General features: G+C 38.5%; 1 protein-coding gene and 1 long non-coding RNA gene across 3 annotated transcripts; one reads left to right on the top strand and one right to left on the bottom strand.

Moving 5' to 3' along the window:
* The first annotated feature begins 1,230 nt into the window (after positions 1-1,230).
* LOC105479649 (uncharacterized) lies at positions 1,231-16,213 on the top strand. Its single transcript, XR_003017579.2, has 3 exons — positions 1,231-1,400; positions 2,621-2,717; positions 15,289-16,213. It is a non-coding gene; the product is annotated as an uncharacterized lncRNA (long non-coding RNA).
* On the bottom strand, positions 6,003-20,155 carry LOC105479648 (matrix extracellular phosphoglycoprotein). 2 transcript variants are annotated; one of them, XM_011737739.2, is made up of 5 exons: positions 20,029-20,154; positions 18,285-18,350; positions 14,354-14,407; positions 13,258-13,350; positions 6,003-7,813 (listed from the first exon to the last, which is right to left on the bottom strand). In XM_011737739.2, exons 2-5 carry the CDS (start codon positions 18,336-18,338, stop codon positions 6,347-6,349), a joined length of 1,668 nt encoding a protein of 555 aa, XP_011736041.1. In that variant the 5' UTR covers positions 18,339-18,350; positions 20,029-20,154; the 3' UTR covers positions 6,003-6,346. The 2 variants fall into 2 exon arrangements, with proteins under 2 accessions (XP_011736041.1, XP_011736042.1); XM_011737740.2 differs by having other exon boundaries at positions 6,014-7,810; positions 20,029-20,155.
* Positions 20,156-20,322: the final 167 nt, after the last annotated feature.

Below are 20,322 nucleotides of genomic sequence, written 5' to 3' on the forward strand. Positions count from 1 at the left end.
TGGGGCATATTGTTTGCAGGTGGAAGTGTCACAGAGGCAAATTTATGTAAAGTGCAATATTCACCTACTTGCTCTAAGAACCTGGTTTCAGGTATATGACAGTTGGTGTTGCATCTTTGTATCTCATATTTAAAATAGACTTGGTAATGCTAAAACTTTACCCTACCGTTATACACAAAGATATATGACCAGTGCTGTTTATTGTAACACTGTTTGAATAATGATTAGCTAAAAATCATTTAAATGCCTATCAATAGGGATGTGGCTAAAAAAAGGACAGTAAATCCAAGCAGTAAATTTTATGCAGCCATTTAAAAAGAATGGTTAAGCATCATATACAATTTTTATTTGTCAATCATACCTCAGTAAAGTTGAAAAACACGAGTTTATAATAGAGAAAAACTGGGAAAATGCTAAGTATCCTTCAATAGTAGACTGAACAAATTGTGGTAAACGTATATAATAAAATTTAAAAATATGTGGTAATGTGATAAAAGAACAAATTAAGATAGTAGAAAAGGACACTAAGAATATGTTTTCTTAGAATATATGTCAGTATATAGTTAGAAAAAGAACTGGCAGGAAAAAATGTGATGAAAGTGTAATTTTTTTCTTGATTTTTTTTTTGGTAATTTTATATAATGGGTTTTTCATTTCTCTCATAATCAGAAAACTATAAACATTATTTTGAGAGAGAAATATATGTGAATTGATTCAAAGCTTACTGTCACATGCTTTTAGTAAGTGTTAGATGAACAGACCAGAGTAAGCTGAAATGTGGAAGCCAAAAGATGGGGTTGGAAACTTGTTTCTGTTGGCTACCAGTAGGCTCAGATGTTGGGGGGCTTTCACGCTTGTACGTCCTTTCTTTATTCATCTGGTCCTGATGAATAACATGATGGTGCAACTGAGGGGCTCTTCCCTGGAAGGGCCTTTCATCAACCTGGATCTCTGTGGAAGGCAGAGCACCAACACTGAACCAGGACAGAGGCAGATTTTGTAGAAGAACACTACAGATTTATGGATCATTGCTGTAAAATTCTACTAACTAAAGATTCTATTAATAGGGAATGCTCTTCCAGAACTCACACTTTTGCACAACATGAGGCAGTAAGCTCAGTCTCAAATCAGCATATTGTGACTTTTGTGCTCTTGTACTTTCAACTTTTGCTCCTTCTGTTCCTATTTTGTTTCCTTGTCACACTTTCTGTTCTGTCTTTTACAGAGACACGTAAACTTTGAACGGTTGTGATCATATCCTGTCAGGATGACCGGTTTGTACATGACCGATGGCACACTACGGCTCCACAATCACCAGATTATTTTCCACAGAGTAGCGAGTGGGGAAGTCACGTATATGCACCGTGAATAGTTTCTGTTTTGCAAGAGCCTGTCTAAAGGTCTGTTTATAAATGCTATCTTGTACATTCACTTAATTAGTTAATTAATTAATTAATATTTATTTGAGACAAAGTCTCACTCTGTCACTCAGGCTGGAGTGCAGTGGCGCGATCTGAGCTCACTGCAGCCTCCACCTCCCAGGTTCAAGCAATTCTTGTGCCTCAGCCTCCTAAGTAGCTGGCATTATAGGCCTGTGTCACTAGGCCCGACTAATTTTTGTGTTTTTCATAGGGATGGGGTTTCACCATGTTGCCCAGGCTGGTCTTGAAATTCTGACCTCAGGTGATCTGCCCCACCTCGGCCTCCTAAAGTGCTGGGATTACAGGCTTGTGCCACCACTCCCAGCCTTGTACACTCACTTTAAATGATATTTTTATTATTTGTTGATATAAGATAATCCACAAGGACAAGCTATTTTTCATCATAAACTGAAATATTCCTGCAATGGCAGGTCAATACAGGGGAAGGTCTGGACTAGCCATAGATTTGTGGGAGGCCCAGGTGCCTGATTTGAAGGTCACTGGGAAAGACATCCATATTAGTGATTTCAAACTTTGGCTTGCCTTAAAATCATTTGAGGGACCTGTTAAAAATGGAAATCCCTGGATCCCATTCACGGACTTATATCACAAATATTACTCCATTCACTTATTTATGCAATGTGTCTAAGATCTGCCCCAGCCGGCCTGCTCAGAATTACCTCTTTGCTAAATAGACAACTTTCTTTCTTCACATGATATTATGTTGGAGCAAAAGTAATTACTGTTTTTGCCATTAAAAGTAATGGCAATTACTTTCGCACTAACCTAATACTTCTATCTTCCTAATGCTGTTTTAAGTAAAAATTATTTAAGATTGTTTGACTTCTATTATTATTCTGTTAACCTAACAATTGTAAAAATTTACTTAAAATTCAAATCCAGCAAGTCACTTCTAAACAGGGAGTGTCTATGGTTAGTTACACTAAACCATATGCCCACAAATTGATAAAGTATTATTCATTTAATGAAACAGCTCCTCTTGTTCTTATTCTCGAAAGTGTAAACCCCAGCTTCAGGTAGATTTTCTTGCAGCTTTTGTGTGGGTCCACTCATTGTTTTTGACGTTATTCTCATTTGGATTTCTGGACTTAGGATTGTATTGGAGTTTTGTTCTCTTTTCTTTCCAGGCTTCCTCATTAAGTTTTTTCTAACCATTTATCTACCCCCTTCTCTTTCAGCCCCCCAATTCCCCTCTTCCTGACATTCATCCAGACTCATCTGTTTCTTCTCCTTTTCCTTTGGGACGTCTAATACCATATTTTAACACATATGACTGTAAGTATCATTCTCTTGACTAGCAGAGTTTACCTTCTCATATCGAAGTTGTTTTTGAAAGGTGGACTTCTGTAAAAGCATCATAATGTCTTTGAAAATTATGCTGTCTTGAGCTCCTACTTAGTTACAGGCAGGCCCTAAAGACAGAGTGAGGAGACAACATGATGTTTATTCTAGACCACAGCGAAAGCCTGTTGAGTGACTTCCTCCTGGCTGGTCTTCTTCCTTCCACCTCCCCTGACCCCTACCTCACTCACCACTCCTTCCCCATCCACTGGTTGGGGAGACCTCTCTTAAGCTCTAAACTACACATGGGATCACTTAAGGACGCCACTGTGAAGCTCTTATTTACCAGTGAGACTTATTGTCTGCAGCCTCTCTATGTGTAATACGTTTAGTAAAATAGATTTTACTATCTCCTGGCTCTTCCCTTCAGCTAGACTTTCATCTTCTTCTCAGAACTCCTGTCTCACTTTACTTATATTTCTATTATTTAACACATTCTGCCTTGTATCTTTCATATGACTTTCTCCCTACTTACTTAGAGTTTTGATAAAGACCAAGAGCATCTCTTCTTTTGATCTCCAAATAATTTTGTAAAAGATGGTTGTTCAATAAATATTTTTCAACTGAGCGAAATGTTATTTCAGACAAGGTCAGATATGTTGCCCTTACTGGTAGACTTGCCAAGAGCAGATTAATTAGTATTATAAAATCAAAGTAAATATTTACAAGCAGAGAAGGCCAGGAAGGTGAGGTTGGATGGAGTACCAGGGCTGCACATAAATGACGGAACTGGACCCTGCTCGCAGGACTGGTACAGCGACCTTTTCTTTTTGATCACAAGGTGGCAGGCTAGGTCAATTTCCATCGTCCCTTATAAGGCAGCTACGTGAGGCTGAAATTTTTTGCCCAATTTCAGAAACAGATATCTTTTTTTTTTTTTTTTTAACTGAGGTTAGTGCAGCTTGATGGCTAAAACATGGCTTTGGATAAGACATGGGCCTCACTCTTGACTACTGACTGTCCTTGTGGATCTCTGGCCTTTTGTGTTTGGACTAATTCCTCCACGTCTGCATCAAATAGCAATGCATCGTGGATTCCAACACACTTCTAGTTTCTGTTAACTGGGTGAAAAAAAAATATGAACATTGTCAGTGTTTTGAAGAAATATCCATGAAAACTGAAGCTTGGAGAGAGGAAACAAAATCGGACCAGAGAATTGAAATATGCAGTTTCTCCACTAGATAGCAGACTATGACAGGTGACTTTTGGAAGGGTCCATCTGTATTTACCCAAAGAAAGCATTAATATTTCTCCATCAGTTCATATTTTTCTTTTACCATGCCAAGTGTTTTCATGTGATCAGACCATTTACATGTAAAACTCTGATATAAACCTGAAATATAAGTAGCAGGTTGATTTCAATTTATTAATCTGCAATTTAAATTCTGATAGAGTTTTTTTTTTTTTTTTTACTTCATTAATTGCCTCCAGTTTTTTTTTTTTTCCCGCAAATTGTCTTTTACTTTTTAAAAAGCAAATTACTAGGAATAGTTTACTCCGGAATTCTGATGGTAACATTGGGTGATATGTTAAGTCTTTCCCTTGATTCTGATCTGTTGTTTCCAGAAGATAGGGAACAAATGAGGGGCCGGGGGGGAGATATTCCTTGTTTTTAGGTTCTACTTTGCATTCTTTCAAGTTTCTCTCTGTGTGTGTGTGTGTGTGTGTGTGTGTGTGCACTCACGAAAACACACATATACTCATACATATTCCTATTACGTGGATGAATATACACACAATCTATGTACACGTGTGTATACATACATGTCTATATATACATACAGTCATATATGTATGTGTATATTATGTACATTTATCTTTGCAATAAATGTCATGTTAGTGATTGTTTAAGAGTAAACACTCTGAAACCAGACTCCTTGGGTATAAATCCTAGCAAATACTTACAGATCTGTGTCTTTTTCTTCATTTATAGAATGGGGGTAATAATGGTAACCATATTATAGAGTATTTGTATGGATGAAAGGACTTCACAGAGCATGGCTCATGGTATCTATGCAAATCGTGTTAGCCATTATTATTTGTGTATATTGAGAGTCTGATTTATTCAATAGCTTATATGGCTACTTTCATTTAGTAAATGAAGCACCCTCTATCTACCCAATGTGGGAGTTTAGATTTTTTGAAGGTGCCATAATATATTGACATTGACTTGACTTTTGCTACATACATTATTCAACTTAATAATTTAGGTGCTGTACAGAATGTCTCAGTCAAGATTTCTGTTGTTTGGAAGCTTACATGTTAAAGAGAAAATGTGTGCACTTTTCTTTCTCTATTCTCTGCCTCTTTCTTTTCTTCTTTTGACTTTCCTCATTTGGAGGAATGTAAAAAATGGAGAGGTATATCAATTACAAATTCAATTCAGCTACCAATAACAGCAGCAACAAAAATTCCAAACAGTCACTTAAAAAGAGCATTCTTTTTCTCACAGGACAAAGATTCTGGAGGCAGGAAGCTGATGATGGAGCTGGTTCAGTAGCTCCTCTAGGATTATTTTGTCCTTTCCTTCATGGCCACAACATGACTGCTCCTCCATGCATCAGGTTCATGTCAAGCCAAGAAAAGGGCAAGAAAGGAGAAAGGGTGGTATACCAGCTATATAAATTCTTCTTATCAGGAGGCACAAGAGCTTTCCAGAGCTCTTCCCTGTTCCCTAACCGAGGAGACTTATGTCTAGTTTCCAGAACAGTGTCACAAAGCCATTAATAGCTGGAAAAACCTCTACACTGAAAGACAAGAGAAAGAAATAGCCTGGAAATGATTTGGGATCAGCCAGTGAATGATATTTCTCAAACTAAGTTTTTGTTTTGGCTTTGCATTTGTGTTTCTCCTCAAATTCTCCCTCTTGCCCTCCCTCTACCCTATAGTCCTCTTTGTCTGGAAGGAGGTAGAACTGAGAAAAATGAAAACATGGAGATTTGTTTCAGGAGCTAATATTTGCCGCAGAATATGTGCAACATGTGCACCAGAGGAAAGAGTGGAAGAAGACATGAAGTAGGATCTCTGTATCAGCACAAATGGAGGTCAGAGGGGAAAGGAAAGGCTGGCTCAAGCAGAGAGGGTGGAGGAACACAGCTGACATTTCCCCAGCGGATCAATTTCATAGGCACTCCCTGTGCTGGAGGCAGAGCTAAGCTTGTTGCCTCTGAAATGAAGCACCACAGACAACAGAGCTTCTTATAGATCACTTAACACAAATTATCATCGAGAGATATTGTTTATTTTCATGTCTACAGAGCAAACAACATAGAAGGCATTTGTGACATTCACAAGCTATTTTTAAATGACACCTACTCAAATGTTACCTATTTCATAAATCTGTAATGATTTTTTTTTCTTAAAAACATTATAGCTTTAATAGAATTTTATACTGTGACTGTTAAGATAGCAAAAATTCCCCCAAGGGGACCAGGATTCTTGGCTCACTCATTTCTTCACCCTGTCCTCTCTTCACCTGGTCAGCTGTCAGGTGGCTCTCCTGTACGTCAACTCACAGGTGATGAGGACTTCAGACCGTCACCCTGCTAGGAACTCCTGGTGGACTAGTCACCATCGCTCTCACTTGAACTGCCACTGTCAGATGACTCACTACTGTCCTCCCTTCTACGGGAACTAAGCCTCCTGTTGGAATACGGTTGTCTACCCCAGGAGCCTTTCCCATGTGGCATACCCTTATTTTGTGTAGGATTATTTTGTCTATGGGGTACATAATGATATTTTCTGCTGTGTGGTATATTCTCATTACTGGGGCCATTAAGGGAATCCATTTCGGTTTTGATTTCATTATCAAGACCACGAGAAGGAATGGGCAGGCCCTGACTTTTGCCCTTACTAGGAAACCTTTGTTTTTCATGTAAGATTGCTTGGTTCCTATTAGAGTCATCTACACCCTTTCTGGCACTGCCTTTGTCGTTTTTAGGAATTTCATTATAATTGGTACTTTCAGTTGCATCACTACTGCCTTCTTTTCTTTTCTCTTTTGAGGGTGCAGGAGGGTAATGAAACTCAACCTTCCCTTGGTGAGCATTTTGGCCGCCAACATCCACTCTGTTTCCTTCTCTTCCAGGGAGTTCCTTAAAATTGGTACTACCCATGATATCGTTGTTGCCCTCTACAAGACTGACATCAACAGCATCTGCCTCTTTCGCAGTTTCATCCCCAGTTCCAATGGTATTTCCGCCATTTTCTTCTCTTTCTGGGATCTCATTATAACCTGGCTCTTTTGTGTCAAGATTAGTACTCTCAGCTTCACTTGGGCCTGCAAACCCTGTTTGAATATCTTTGCCTTCTAGGTCAGGACCAGTAGCTTCTCCTTTACCAGGAATGTCCTTAAAAGGTTGGCCGTCCCCACTGAAAGGAGACATATCATTGTCCCCTCTCTCTTGAAGATCTGTGTAACCGCTGCCTTCAAAATCACTGGGGATTTTTTTGACTTTTGATAGATGTTTTGGGTAGTCAATGTTGTGTTGAGTACGATGGGTGCTTTTGCTTTTTACTGGAACTTTCTGGACTTGGGAATCTCTTTGAGGCTTCTTTTTATCCTTCGAGTGTGCTTTAGCATAGTTCATACTTGCTGGAATTTTGTTTAGAACGTTCTTAGGTTTGCTCTGTTTGTTTTCTTCCCCCAGGAGTTTAATTGCAGTCACTGGCCCCATTATATGTTGCATGTTATTTCTGATGAGAGCTGCGCCATATTCTTCTTGGTCATGTAGTTTGCTGATAGCATCATCTCCATCCGCAAACTGTTTATTCCCAGTTGACTTAGGATAAATTGACATCCTCAGGCCATTGTGAATATTCTCTTTGTTACTGATACTATATTCTTTATTCAGTCTCTGTCTATTTGTGAAATAATTTTGAGATTTACTACTTCCGTTATTCTCACTGGCTTCAGAAAGGGACAAATCTTTCTTTCTTTCCTGGACAATATTTTCTTTAGATGATAGCTCTTGATATCTTCTCTTGCCCAAATGGTGAAGACCAATATTGTCTTTGTTTTTCTCTTCCTGCTAAAATACAATTTTCAATACGAAGTGATTATTTCATGTAAAATTTTAAAAATATAATAATTCTTAGGCAATATAAAAACCATCCACCAGATATTTAATAAAAAGGATCTATTAACTCAACAGAGGTTTACTGGTAGAGGTCATTCTAGAATGGTCAAATCAGGTTTCATGGAGAAAGAAGAATGAACTAGGCTTGAAAAACGGGTAATATTCAAATATGCAGAAGGGAAATTGTGAGAATATTTTAAGAATAAGTGGCATAGTCAATTGTTTGGAAGCAGGACACAATTGAGACATAATATGATTAAGCCTACAGAGTGGGAATAGTGAGTCATTGCAAGCAAAATGGATTTCATACATTAAAATTAGTTCTCTCTCTCTCTCTCTTTTCTTTCCTTCAATCTGATCATCAGAGGTATTCATCTGCCTAAAAGAAAGAGTGTTTTCTTTTTCTTTCCTTTCTTTCTTGCTTCTTTTTAAACAGAAAATCTGCAAATAGAAGAATCTTCTGACATTTAAAAGAAAAGTCCCTGGGAGAATAATGGGATGAAAAAGAGAAAGCGGAGCAGGAGAATAAAGTATTTATATCTATATTTCAATTCATTCTTTTTTTTTGGTGGGGGAAGGGGCAGGATCTGTGAAGATGCTGCTCCATATCCTGGGTTTTATCACCCTTGGGTGCAGTCAACTTTCAGTAAGCTTGGCAGAACAATGCGGTCAGGAAGAAAGAGCTGAGATTGACTGTACCCTATGCCACTCGCTATTTCTCTGCAGCATAGGCTAAATATAGAAGTGTCTGAGCATCTGGTCTGGAGATTTCCAGAGAGTGTTGCCATAGAGGAAGTGAAGTGGGTCTAAAAGGAGCAGCGTAGATGGAGTACATACTAGGGACAAATGTGAGTCATACTCAAACAGAGAGAAGTCTAAATTGCCCATGGGAGCTAAGAGAGACTGAGTCACCACTGGGCCCCAGTCAAGGCTATACTGATGAATCCTAAGCTATGGTAGCCAACAACTTCATTTTAGAATGAAGCAGGGCAAGACACATTCAAGTGGTTAGGCAACATTATCCCATGCATATCTGAAGATTCCAAGTCTTCCTCTTCACTATGGTGTAAGCCATGTTGTCCATTTGGTGCACGGTATGTAGTGGATGGTGTAAGCCACACACCTGGATGCCATCTTAGAGGGAGAAGGAGGGGGAGTGAGGATCTGAGCATTTTTAACTGAAGAGACTGATTTATTTAAATAAACTATTTTAATTATTAGATAACCTTAAGTTTAAACAGACTGAATTTAATTTCTGCACATTCCCTTGCTCCTCCATGAGGAGCTCTTGAGCAACAGAACGATTATAGACAGACTAAATGTCATTTTTTCTTTTCACCTCCAAATTGTAGGATGAGCTGGAATATACAACATCCCTACATAGGCCTTTGAATTGATGAGTAATATGAAATCAACATAAGAGATATTTATTGAGAGAGTGGAACATGGAAAAAATTAGGCTGGGTGCTACATGTTCTAAGCAATATCTGGTGATATTCATTGGCAAAGGCAGTGATCCTGAGGGGTGTGGAGGGTGGGGGCAGGTCTGTGAGGCAGAGACATTGTAACCAATTAGGTCTGCACAGACAAACAGAGTGCCGGAGACTTGTAGAAGATGGAATGCCAGGGTGAAGAATTTGGTTTTATTTTGTAGAGTGTGAAGAGCTAGTGAAAGTTCATAGGAGATTAACAAAATACAAATTAAGGATTTAGGAGGAACAGTGGTACGAAATAACATGTAGGAAGCTTTTGTAGTATCCAGTAATGAGATGTAATCACTTGGATTAGGATTATACCAAAGAAAAACATTACAAAGAAAAAAAAACCCTTCTTTTGGTGCCCAAGCAGAAAAAGCCTTAATAACTAAAATGGACTGGAATGTTAACATGTAAAAATGGAGACAGGGTGAAAAAGACAAGGACTTTAATGTTAGACATATTGATGTTAAGGGAATATAGAACCTGAGCTCAAAAAGCAATATACAGTTAGAGATAGAGAATTGGGTATCACAGGTTCTTGGGGGGTCCCAGTACAAGTCCTTCCCAGTTTTCATAGCCTATGGTCAACTCTTCTTTCCTTGAACATCTTACAGGCTAATTGTTTATTACTTTTCAGATTCTATTGTTTCACTTATATATAGTTGTAATTTTTTCAATAAATTTTTAACTTGAAACTAGTATCCATTTTTCCTGATGCAACACCTAATAAGTTTATTTTCTCTTTCCTGTGAAACCCTCCCAACATTTGAAAAAGTCTAGTTTTCCTTCGAACTCACTGGCAGCTTTCTCTTCTCCAGGCTGACACTACAGTCCCCTTGTGCTAGGTGACTCCATTCAGACCCATCACCTGATGATGAATTCCCTTTTGTTTGTGCGATCCCAAATCAGACCTTGACTCTGATGGGACCTGATCAGCCCCAAGCATCGGGAATTCATCCGCTTCCTTGCCTTGACCACAGCCCTATTTTTACTAATAACAGCTTAATTTTGTGCTGTCTTTTTGACCACCACTTCAATTTGTTGGCTCTTGTCAAGCATGTGGGCATCTTAGATGTGTTCATTAAAGATGTCAGAATACACGAGAGCTCCCTGATGGAGAGAAAAAGAGCATGCAGCCAGAAGCTCACAGTATTTGGTCAAGTGTGTAGGGAAGGTAGCAAAGAAGATAGAAAAACCAAATGCAGGCTGGGGTGGTGGCTCACGCCTGTAATCTCAGCACTTTGGGAGGCTGAGGTGGGTGGATCATGAGGTCAGGAGATCGAGACCATCCTGGCCAACACGGTGAAACCCCGTCTCTACTAAAAAAAAATACAAAAAAATTAGCCAAGCACGGTAGTGGGTGCCAGTAGTCCCAGGTACGCAGGAGGCTGAGGCAGGAGAATGGTGTGAACCCGGGAGGCGGAGCTTGCAGTGAGCTGAGATCGCGCAGGATCATAGGGAATGTGTTGAGTGAAATAGCAGGCAGGAATTGCCAAATTGTCTTTCTTAATCCCTCAGTCCAGTGCTCATGAAAGTAGCTGTGCTATGGAAAGAGCACATGCATTAGAATGAGTTGCCTCACTGCCATTTATGGGCTGTGTGATCTTGGGAGCATTATTTCACTTCTCTGAGCCTTAGCTTTTTTTAGCTGTAAAATAAAAATGATATCTACCTTTCAATATTTTGGGAAGAATTAAATGATTTTTATTAAATAATGCATGTAAAGCATACAGAACTGGGCATAGCCCTTTAATGAATGATAGTTTCTTTCCTAGATAATATTAATGATAGTCATGTGATTACTGGATGCACAGAGGTTCTCCCAGTCTCTGGACTTCTCTAATATTGGTTGTAGAGGCAGATGAAGATGGAAAAACTCTGGATCCCCCGCTCCCGTATTGGCCAATTTTCACCCTCAGGCTGTGTGTTCTGCAAGCTTGTAGCCGTTGATGGGATGTTATCTGAAATAGATTTTGATTGGACTCTCTCTCTCTTTTTGCTCCCAAACAGAGGCACTGTTCTGCTTGGAGGACTGTCTGCTTTTATACATGTATCTTATTAACCGTTGGAAGTAGTGGGGAAATTGTTGAATCAGCTAACATTTGAATCTCAAAATAAAAATGGCTTTTAGAAGTGCCCTGTACTTTTAAGAAGCTGGCTAATATGTGGTCTGCAAAAGTGCCAATGTGTAATATTTGTAAAATATAATTTGAAATTACTTATTTGTAAAAGTTATGGCATTATTGTTCATTAATTTTTTTAATATTGGTGGGTATATTCTGAAATAAGATTTTGCCATGAGAAAAAAATAGAAATAAACTTTGTAATATATCACTAAACAAAAAGTATTTTAAATATTTGTCTTGAGTAATTGAGTCTCAGAAAGTTTTACTTGGACATTTATGTTTTCCTTTGCAATCAAGTTCATTGCTGTTTACTCATTAGTAATATAACCTTTTGAGTTAAACACTAAATCTAAAATCAGTAGGTTATAGTAATCTCTTCCTAATTTTTTCTCTCTCTTGTCTGAAGTGGGAAGTTATGTTTTATTTTTGGTGCTTTTCTGCTTTTAAAAAAAGTAACATATACACTAATGAATTGTGTGCATTTTATTAGAAGACTGAATAGGATAATTTTATAAATGAAAACATGAAACAACTTTTAACCTGTGGTCTATGATGGCTATTTTTGCATTGAAGAAAATATCAAAAAATAGAAAGAAACTTTTCTTACATTTGCTTGTGTTAAATGATTTCTGACTGTTCGGTGGTCCGTGTACCAGTTGGCTGACTGCTTCTCTATGCTCTGCTTTTCAGTCTCCATGCTTTGATTCCTATGAGTTTTTTCATGGAGAATGGCCTCACTTCTGTTTGCTCAAATCCTACTCATCCTCCATGGCCCAGTGCAATTGTTTCCATTATGAACACTAGAGGCTAGGAACTAATTTTTTTCTACTCCAAGCCCCTAAAGCATGATCTTTTTTTCTCTTCTGGATACTACTCACATAGCACCTCCCACATTCTGTCGTGTTTCACAATAATTTCTGTAAGCGCCTTTTGTTTCTTTTCTAACTCTAAGATCCTGGAGAGAAAGAATTTGTTTCTCAGTCATTTTATCTCACATAGTATCTTACACACTAGTTAAGAACTCCACATGTATTTGTCAAATGGATATGTTTTAACTTATTTACAGTTAGATGTAGTCTTAGAGATGTCATCTAAAGGATATTGATGGCAGAAGAAAATAACATTCTGAAGGGAAACAAACTATTGCTTCCATGGGATATAAAACCAGATTTGGAAAAAGTCAATAGCCCTTTTTCTGATGGTATTTCAAGCTATTTCCAGCCCTTTGGCCAATGAATCTACAAGAAGGGACTGAGTGAAAAGAATTATTGTCATTGCAGTGACAAGGGCCTCATTCTTTTACTTCTGAGCAACCCAACACAGATGGAGTTACCCATGGAATGAATTTAAGAGACAGTAAAATGTATCACTTATTAGGCCAAAATGGTTTCTCCTCTTAGCCGTTCTCTGCTGAGATCCCCACCGTCAGAGCGTATGGTAGAATATGTCAAGAAAACTTCCTTATAAAATACCAAACGTTACTTAGAAGCCATAACACAGCAGCCCATGGGCACCTGGGGTCCATGAGTATCACACCTGCAGCCGCAGGTCCTGAAGCAGAGCGAGATGTGGGCCAAGGCATGGGTTGGGGATCAGGAAGATTCTGGGACCCAGAGTTTTGTAGTAGAGAGGCTTGAGGAGCCCGGGGAGTGAGGGAAGGGACAAAAAGTGCCAACCTTAAGACAGAAATCCCAGAGCAAGCAAAAGTAAACTTCGCCTCCCCTACATTTTCCTCTAGGGCTAGTCCAGAGTTTAGTCATGCTAAGAATGGTCATTCAGAGATTCAGCTTACCTTTACATCAGTTTGATTTTTCTTCCCAGGTGACATGTAAACACACTTAAAAACATAATGTCCATGTTTCTCATGGTGACCCTTGTATGTTATCTACAAAAACACGACATTATATTAAGGCACATTTTATCTCTTACAAAGAAATTTTTGAGCTCTCTTTTTAATCCTATGAGAAACTTTAAAACTTGGGTGAAGCTGAATTCTGCCTCTGACAAATGGTAGTACTTCTTATAACCACAGGAGGGTGTGTGTCAGCCAGCTCCCGAAGACAGCAACTTGTTCCTTCTCTCTTTTCTACATAACTCTAAATCCGTTTTCCCGAAGGGCCTGTCAACTGCTTTCTGTCCTAGGGTGGATGGATTTTATTACCAAATTTCTATGGAATTGGAGCATGTGGAAATATTTTCAGGTGGGAGGGGGTGAGAGGACCGGGAGAAAGGCAGGATTTACAATATTCATGTCTGATGTCTAATTGGCAAAACTCACAGCATGAACATTCAGGCTCTTAAGCTGGCAATGTTGGCCTTTGTAATTTTCAGCTGAGATAAAGTACAGAAGATTGTTAGTTCTTAGAACATAATTTTCTGTGATAGGCAGAAGTAAGCTGCAATTTGGTGGCATGCAAAGCGGGGAGGATTCTTTTAACTGTTTGCATATGGAAAGCTGACTCCATGGACATAGAATTCCTCATTAAAACCTGATAGCTACCTTCCCCTTTACTCCCTTATTTATCATTCTGAGAGCCAAGTGTTTGTCAGGTGCATGTGTGGGAAAATATTGTTTGCTAGTAGCAATGTTCCCAAATTCTTACTCACTTAGCCCTGAGAAGGTTGCCTGGCAAAGCATTGTTTCATTTGAAGGAAGAAATCACATTGGAGAGAAATAAATCTCTATTCACAATGTTTTCCTCTTTTCTGTCACACATGGTGTGTGAATTATAATACCTGATTGACTAGAAAGTGCCAATATTATGTTGTATAATTTTGCACTTCCATTCAAAGTACCCAAGACTATTTTGACAGTTACACTTTTCTCTCACTGACTTTTTCTTTACAGAGCCAAAATAGAGTTATTTGAGAAGATGAATTCTGTTTACCCTCTGCTCTTCCACACAACTTTGCTTAGTTTTCTCAGTCTGTGGTTGAAATGTCTGAAAGGAAACAAGAAACAAAACTTCACCCACTAGAACATTCTATTTCATTAACTTCATTAAACAAACGTTTCATTTATTTTTCTCTCACTGGGTTATATTATTCAATGTGGAAAATCATTCTAACCAAAAGAAGATTGACACATTCATCTTGTTAGTATTTGTTTCAGTATTACGAAAGACAGTGCCAACTTTCTGCCCCCAGAGGGAGACAATGCCTTCTCCACTACAGAACTGGATTCAAGCTCAGACAACCGCTAAGTGGGTGTGCTGGGGGAGAAGGGAGGGATGGCACCCCAGATGAAGGAGCTTGGCTGCCATCGGAATCCACTGAAAAAGAAGTTTTCACTTCTTTTCTGGGAGTTGTTAAACTGGGAGTTGTTAAATATAAGTGAACTAAAATCAGAGTTTGACGATTTAAATTATATGTGTGCATCAATTATATAAGTTGAGTAATTGTAATATTGAATTAAGGTATGAGGCTGTTGATGGCCCAGGGAGAGTCAAACCATAGCTGTTCACATGAGGGGTAGGATCACACCTAAGAATAAAACCTTATTGCTGCCAGATGTTTCATTCTGAGAAGGAAAAATGGAGGTGGCCAGCAAATTAGGACAAATTCTTTTTCTTGGTTTGACATAAAGTGTCAAAATTTCTTGAGGGTAGCATAGGGTGAAGGGTAGCTATTGAAGCGCAGAAAGGGCGGAAATGAAGAAAGAATAGACCCTGGCAGTTTGTCCCAGGCCTTTGGGCTAAAGTTTGTATACCACAGGAAAGCATGCAGAACAGGAACCATAAATCTGGGAGCAAGTGTTTTATGAAAGGAATAGATGTAACAGTTCTTTAATTCTCAGTATTTTTCATTTACCTCTTTCTTTCAGAAACTCCTAGCCTATCTCAGATGTGGCACCGGGAACCAGTGGGCGGACTGTGTCGTGTTTGAATGGGTGTGCTACAGTGGAAGCAGGCATCACGGTGGATCAATCGTATAAAAGAGAGAACCCCTTAAGGGAAAGATTGAATAAAGAGATAAACAGAAAGAGGGCCACCTAGGCCAGCCGTCATATTTACCTGGAAAGTGTTCTTCCTGAAGAAGCTGTAAGTTTCTATATTTTGTTTAATACAGACAGGTTGTTCCTCGCACTAAGATATTGGGAATGTCCAGGCTTGCTCTAAGCGCCTTTAAATCTCCAGCTCAATCTGAACTGATTCCTTCATTTCCCAAACTCATTTGTCCTCTGTGTTCAGACCGGGTTTGGGTGAAGGAGGCCTGGCATGAGACTGAGGGGTAGAAGGAGAGAGAAGCCAGGGCATGTCCTTCTTTGCTCTTTCTTTTTGGGGCTGCATCTCTAGAACCGGGTACATCTCCTTTGTGGTCCTAGTTCCCCCACCCAGGGGCCTAGGAGCAGCACCTTTTTTTTTTCCCCTTCAGCCCTAAGGGTGGTGGTAACTTTGATCCTTGGGTGGTCTCACCACCCTTGGTTGGCCTTTCTGTTCTTCCTTATACTTTATAGCTAGTTTCCCTTAGACAGCCCCTTTACTGAGCTCTCTGTAGTGGATTTTGTTTTCCGGACTGGACTCTAGCGGATAAAATCATCTTCAAAATACAAAACTCAGAAGTTTAGAAAGCACCTCCATGGCTGGACTCCAAGGCATAGCAGGCTAATATTCTATTCCATTCTAGAAAATAACAATAGTTTATCAATAACACCTTCTATTTATAGGACACTTTATAGTTTGTAAATTGCTTTTGTACACATAATCTCATTTGAGTCCCAAAGTAACCCTTATAAGATAAGCAGTGGAAGAAACAGAATTCCACTGTTCTACACTCATACAGTTGGTGGTTGCAGTAGAAGTAGAGAAGATATTTTGATTTAAATCTTCTGCCTCAAAGTCCTGGGGTTAAAATAATACATTTTTAAATGACTAAATACGAAAAAGCATTTAGTAATAAGAGGAAATGTTCCTAAACTTTATAGTAATTATCTTCAAGGCATATTTTATAGTTTTATCCTTTATTGCATTTCTTATGTTGATTCTTATATAATCTTGTGAATATAAATTTGGACCATTATATCACTCTTCAAAAATATAAAAACAGTGCAAACAGTTCTGGAAATTGGACTATAGGAAGAAGAAAGCATAAAAATGAGATGGGCAGATACTAAGCAAAAGAAAGAAATCATAGTATGGGGTATCAGGGATCTTCTTACAGAACACACACACACATATGGGTTAGAAACATACTTGACAATATAGAGTACCTAGGTACAGTTTTGATTTATTGTGACTTACAACAAAGTCTTTCTAGTCTAACTGCATGTTGATGAATATTAACTGAATTGCATAGCCTAATAAACATTCATTTTCTTCCTTTTAAAAATCTTTTAGAATTTGGCTTGTAATTCCAAGACGTATGCAAGTGACTGAGTATATACTAGTTTCTTAAGCCACCAATCTATCATTTAAAAATTTAGGTAATTACTAAAATGGCATCTTTATACCTGGAAGAAAACATCATATTTAATGATTCGCAGTTACAAATATTGCCTCTGCATCCTTGCTGAGCTGCTTTCATTTGAAATACGCATCCCTCCCTTCTCCCCACTATACCCTCAGGCAGATATCTTGGGCTTGAATGTGGCCCTGTAACGGAGGTGGCACTGTCTGCCTCTGGGGAGGAAAGCTGGCGTCCTCTTCTGATCAGTGGTCACTGAATCGATGTTGACATAGCACATTTACTGGAAAATGATGAGAAAGCCCCACTCCAGCTGTTTCTTGGAATACGTTGCTCAAAATAGAGTCTTCAGCTGGCTGACTTGAGCTGGGACAGCAAGACTCATTCTTCCACCGTGAGAGGTGGGAGAGACACCTGAGCCTCCAGGCCTTGATTGAGTGAGGTCTGTGCCTGGGGCCTCACAAATGCGTGTTGTGAGCAGTACAGGCCCCACAGGACTGTACTGCACACCCTTGTTGCACAGAGTGTGTGGAGAAGGGAACACATTTCCCCAACTTTCACTGCCTTTCATGTGGCCCTCGGCTGCCTGGTCATCCTCATCAGCCTGGTTACCCTACTAGTCACCCACTCACTCAGGACCTATATATATAAGTATGACTGGCAATGGGATGACAATTTGTTTCCATGGTTCTCCAACCAAAAAGGTTGTTCTGATAAGTTAGGATGCTGCTCAGACATTATCTAATTAGCACTGTGTCTGCATTGCAGAAAATAACTAACACTCAGCATTTTCACAAGATAATTTGGTCACATCCTGAATATTCAACTGGGTGAGTCAGAGGGAAGAAAAGACACACAGGGAAGTAGGAGCTTGATTTGGGCTAAGCTTGGGGGTACTACATCCCATCTGTAGCCTCACTGATGAAGAGAAAAATCACGACTAGGATCCCACAGTATTGGGGTGTTGCAAGAAATACAGAAGACTTCTTGTCTCTTTGTATTTTTATCTATCTGCTAAATCTAGTTGGTTAGCTTTAAAACATTCATGTCAAATTCTTTAAGTTTTCAGGAAAATATTAAAAGGTTATTTTGCCATGTTATAGTTTGAGTCTTTGAGTATCACTCATTAGTATCAGCGGATTTGAAATGCTGTGGCTGCCTCCTGGTTTTCTCAAAAAATCTGGTTTTGGTGTTCCTTAAAAGGCAACGTTGTGAGATCTCATAGTTCAGCACACGTTTATTGAGAACCTCCTTGGTTAAGTGTGTTAAGTGCTGGATGCTTTCTGTTTGCTTGGTACTTTTTAAAATAAGTGAATTAGGTAGATGCTACTAATTTAAATAAACATTGCTTGAAAGAAAAACAAACGAAGAGAACAAGAGATTATCTGAAACATAATTGAATTTGTAAATGCTTACTGGTGCTGCCCAGGTCACACTCAAAAAGAGTAGTCCCACACAGAAAACTCGCATCTTTGAGAATCTCTGTGAAAAGACAACAATATCTTACCACAAAGCATTGCCAGTTATAAACTGTGGCCGTAAGAAGAGATAAAACACATAGGAATATATAAACACCCTTCCCCTTGGCAGTTCATTTCTTTTTGTGTATGTGTGTGTATAGACCATGTATAATTTACTTATACCCGAGTGTGGACATTTTAATCTAGGAGCTTTCATATGTCTAGTTATTCCAATGTGAAAATGAAAATTATTCAATATCATTAAAACAGTAAAGTCAGTTGATAGAAATATATTTTATAGACACATTTATTTGCTGTATCATCAGCTCTTCTTCCTCTTGTCTTTAGAAAGAGATTGTTTAATTATTTGCATAATTCAAAATGACATTAAGTTGATGCAGCAGCCCATAACACACTCTAAGTCTGTCAGGGCAGCAGATTGCACTGTGGGGAAAGCTTATCTCCCTCCGGGCTGGTACCCTAATCTGTGTCTCATGTTCATTAGCAATGTGTCTGAATTAGTAGCCATTCATGGGCTGGAGAGTGAACTAATTTTTGCAACCCTGACATTAATAGCTAACATTTATTGAATACTAAAATGAGCTAAGCACTGGGTCTAAGAATTTTGCATGCATTCAATTATTTGAGCCTCACAACAACCCTACAAGTTAGGTGGCGTTACTATGCCTGTTGTATAGATTAGGAAATAGACACAAAAAGATCAAATAACTTGCCTTATAACTCACAAATACTAAGGGACAGAACTGGGATTAGTATCCAGGCAATGTGGCTATAGACCCAGTTTTCTTAATCAAGACTGTCTGCCGCCTTAAATAACTTTCTATTCTTTTATCTCATTACAGAAAAATCCATGTGCAGTTGACTTAAAGGCTTATATTGGGCTCAACAAAATGATGTTCAAAATACTAACATTTAGTTACAAACAAAGGTATTTGTTTATGTTTTGGTAAATATACCAACAGGAACTAGTGAGCTCACTAGTTGAGCTCACCAGTGAGTTGACTGGAAAAATGTCAACATGTCTTTGGACTATTGATCTTATTATTATATTATGAAAACAGTAAATTTATACCACTTTGAGATTTCATGAAGAAAAAATATTTTTATGGGAAAAAATAATCTAAATATTCTCGCAATCTTTAAACATCTCAAGGAAAAGCTGGTATTTGGAGAAATAAATATAGCTATTAAATATATTCTAAAATCCTAGGCTATGTTTTTCTAAATTAATGGATCTAAATTCTAACTATAGTTGACCCTTCCAAGCATTTTATAGATCAGGACAACGTAAGTAATTTATGAAATGATTTAATGCTGATCAGTAGAAATATCAACACAGACGAGGTTTCAAAGTATGAATAAGATCAGATATTCCTGATTACAGTTTGTTAAGTGAAGGGATAGAGGAAAATTAAAGTCTGAGTTACTCTGGATCTTGATAATGCTAATAACAAAAAAGGAGAAAGTTGTTATCAGATCATCAATTTTAGTTGATGATTTCTAGAGCATGGTAATACATTTCCTAGTTTATAAAGCAAAGCACCAAATAATACATAGTTGTGCTCAGCAGAGAAGATTTTCAAAGGTAATAAAAACCTACTTGGGTGGCAAGCATCTTAAAAACGTAAACAACTATGATATAAAGCTATTTGCTATCAAGAACATGAAAGCCAAATTACCTGGTATCTTTTACCTTCAGAATACCTGGCTTCTTGTTGCAGGATTAGCAGTCTCTGAGCATTTTGCTGAAATTTAAAGTTTGTTCGAGTTCCCAATGGCCAATCAGCACTGGCTCACTCAGCACTAGCAAACAATTTGTTACAAGTGCCCACAGATAACCATAGGGGGGCGAAGTAATTTTAATCTAAAAATGTGTTTGTGGTAGAGAGCTGCTATCAAATGTTCCAGAAAGTGGGATAAACAGAAAATATAAATACCTCAGTTTGGACATCATGTTGTCAGATAATCAAAAT

This window comes from Macaca nemestrina, chromosome 3 (assembly GCF_043159975.1).
Source record: "Macaca nemestrina isolate mMacNem1 chromosome 3, mMacNem.hap1, whole genome shotgun sequence".
Classification (NCBI taxonomy): Eukaryota; Metazoa; Chordata; class Mammalia; order Primates; family Cercopithecidae; genus Macaca; species Macaca nemestrina.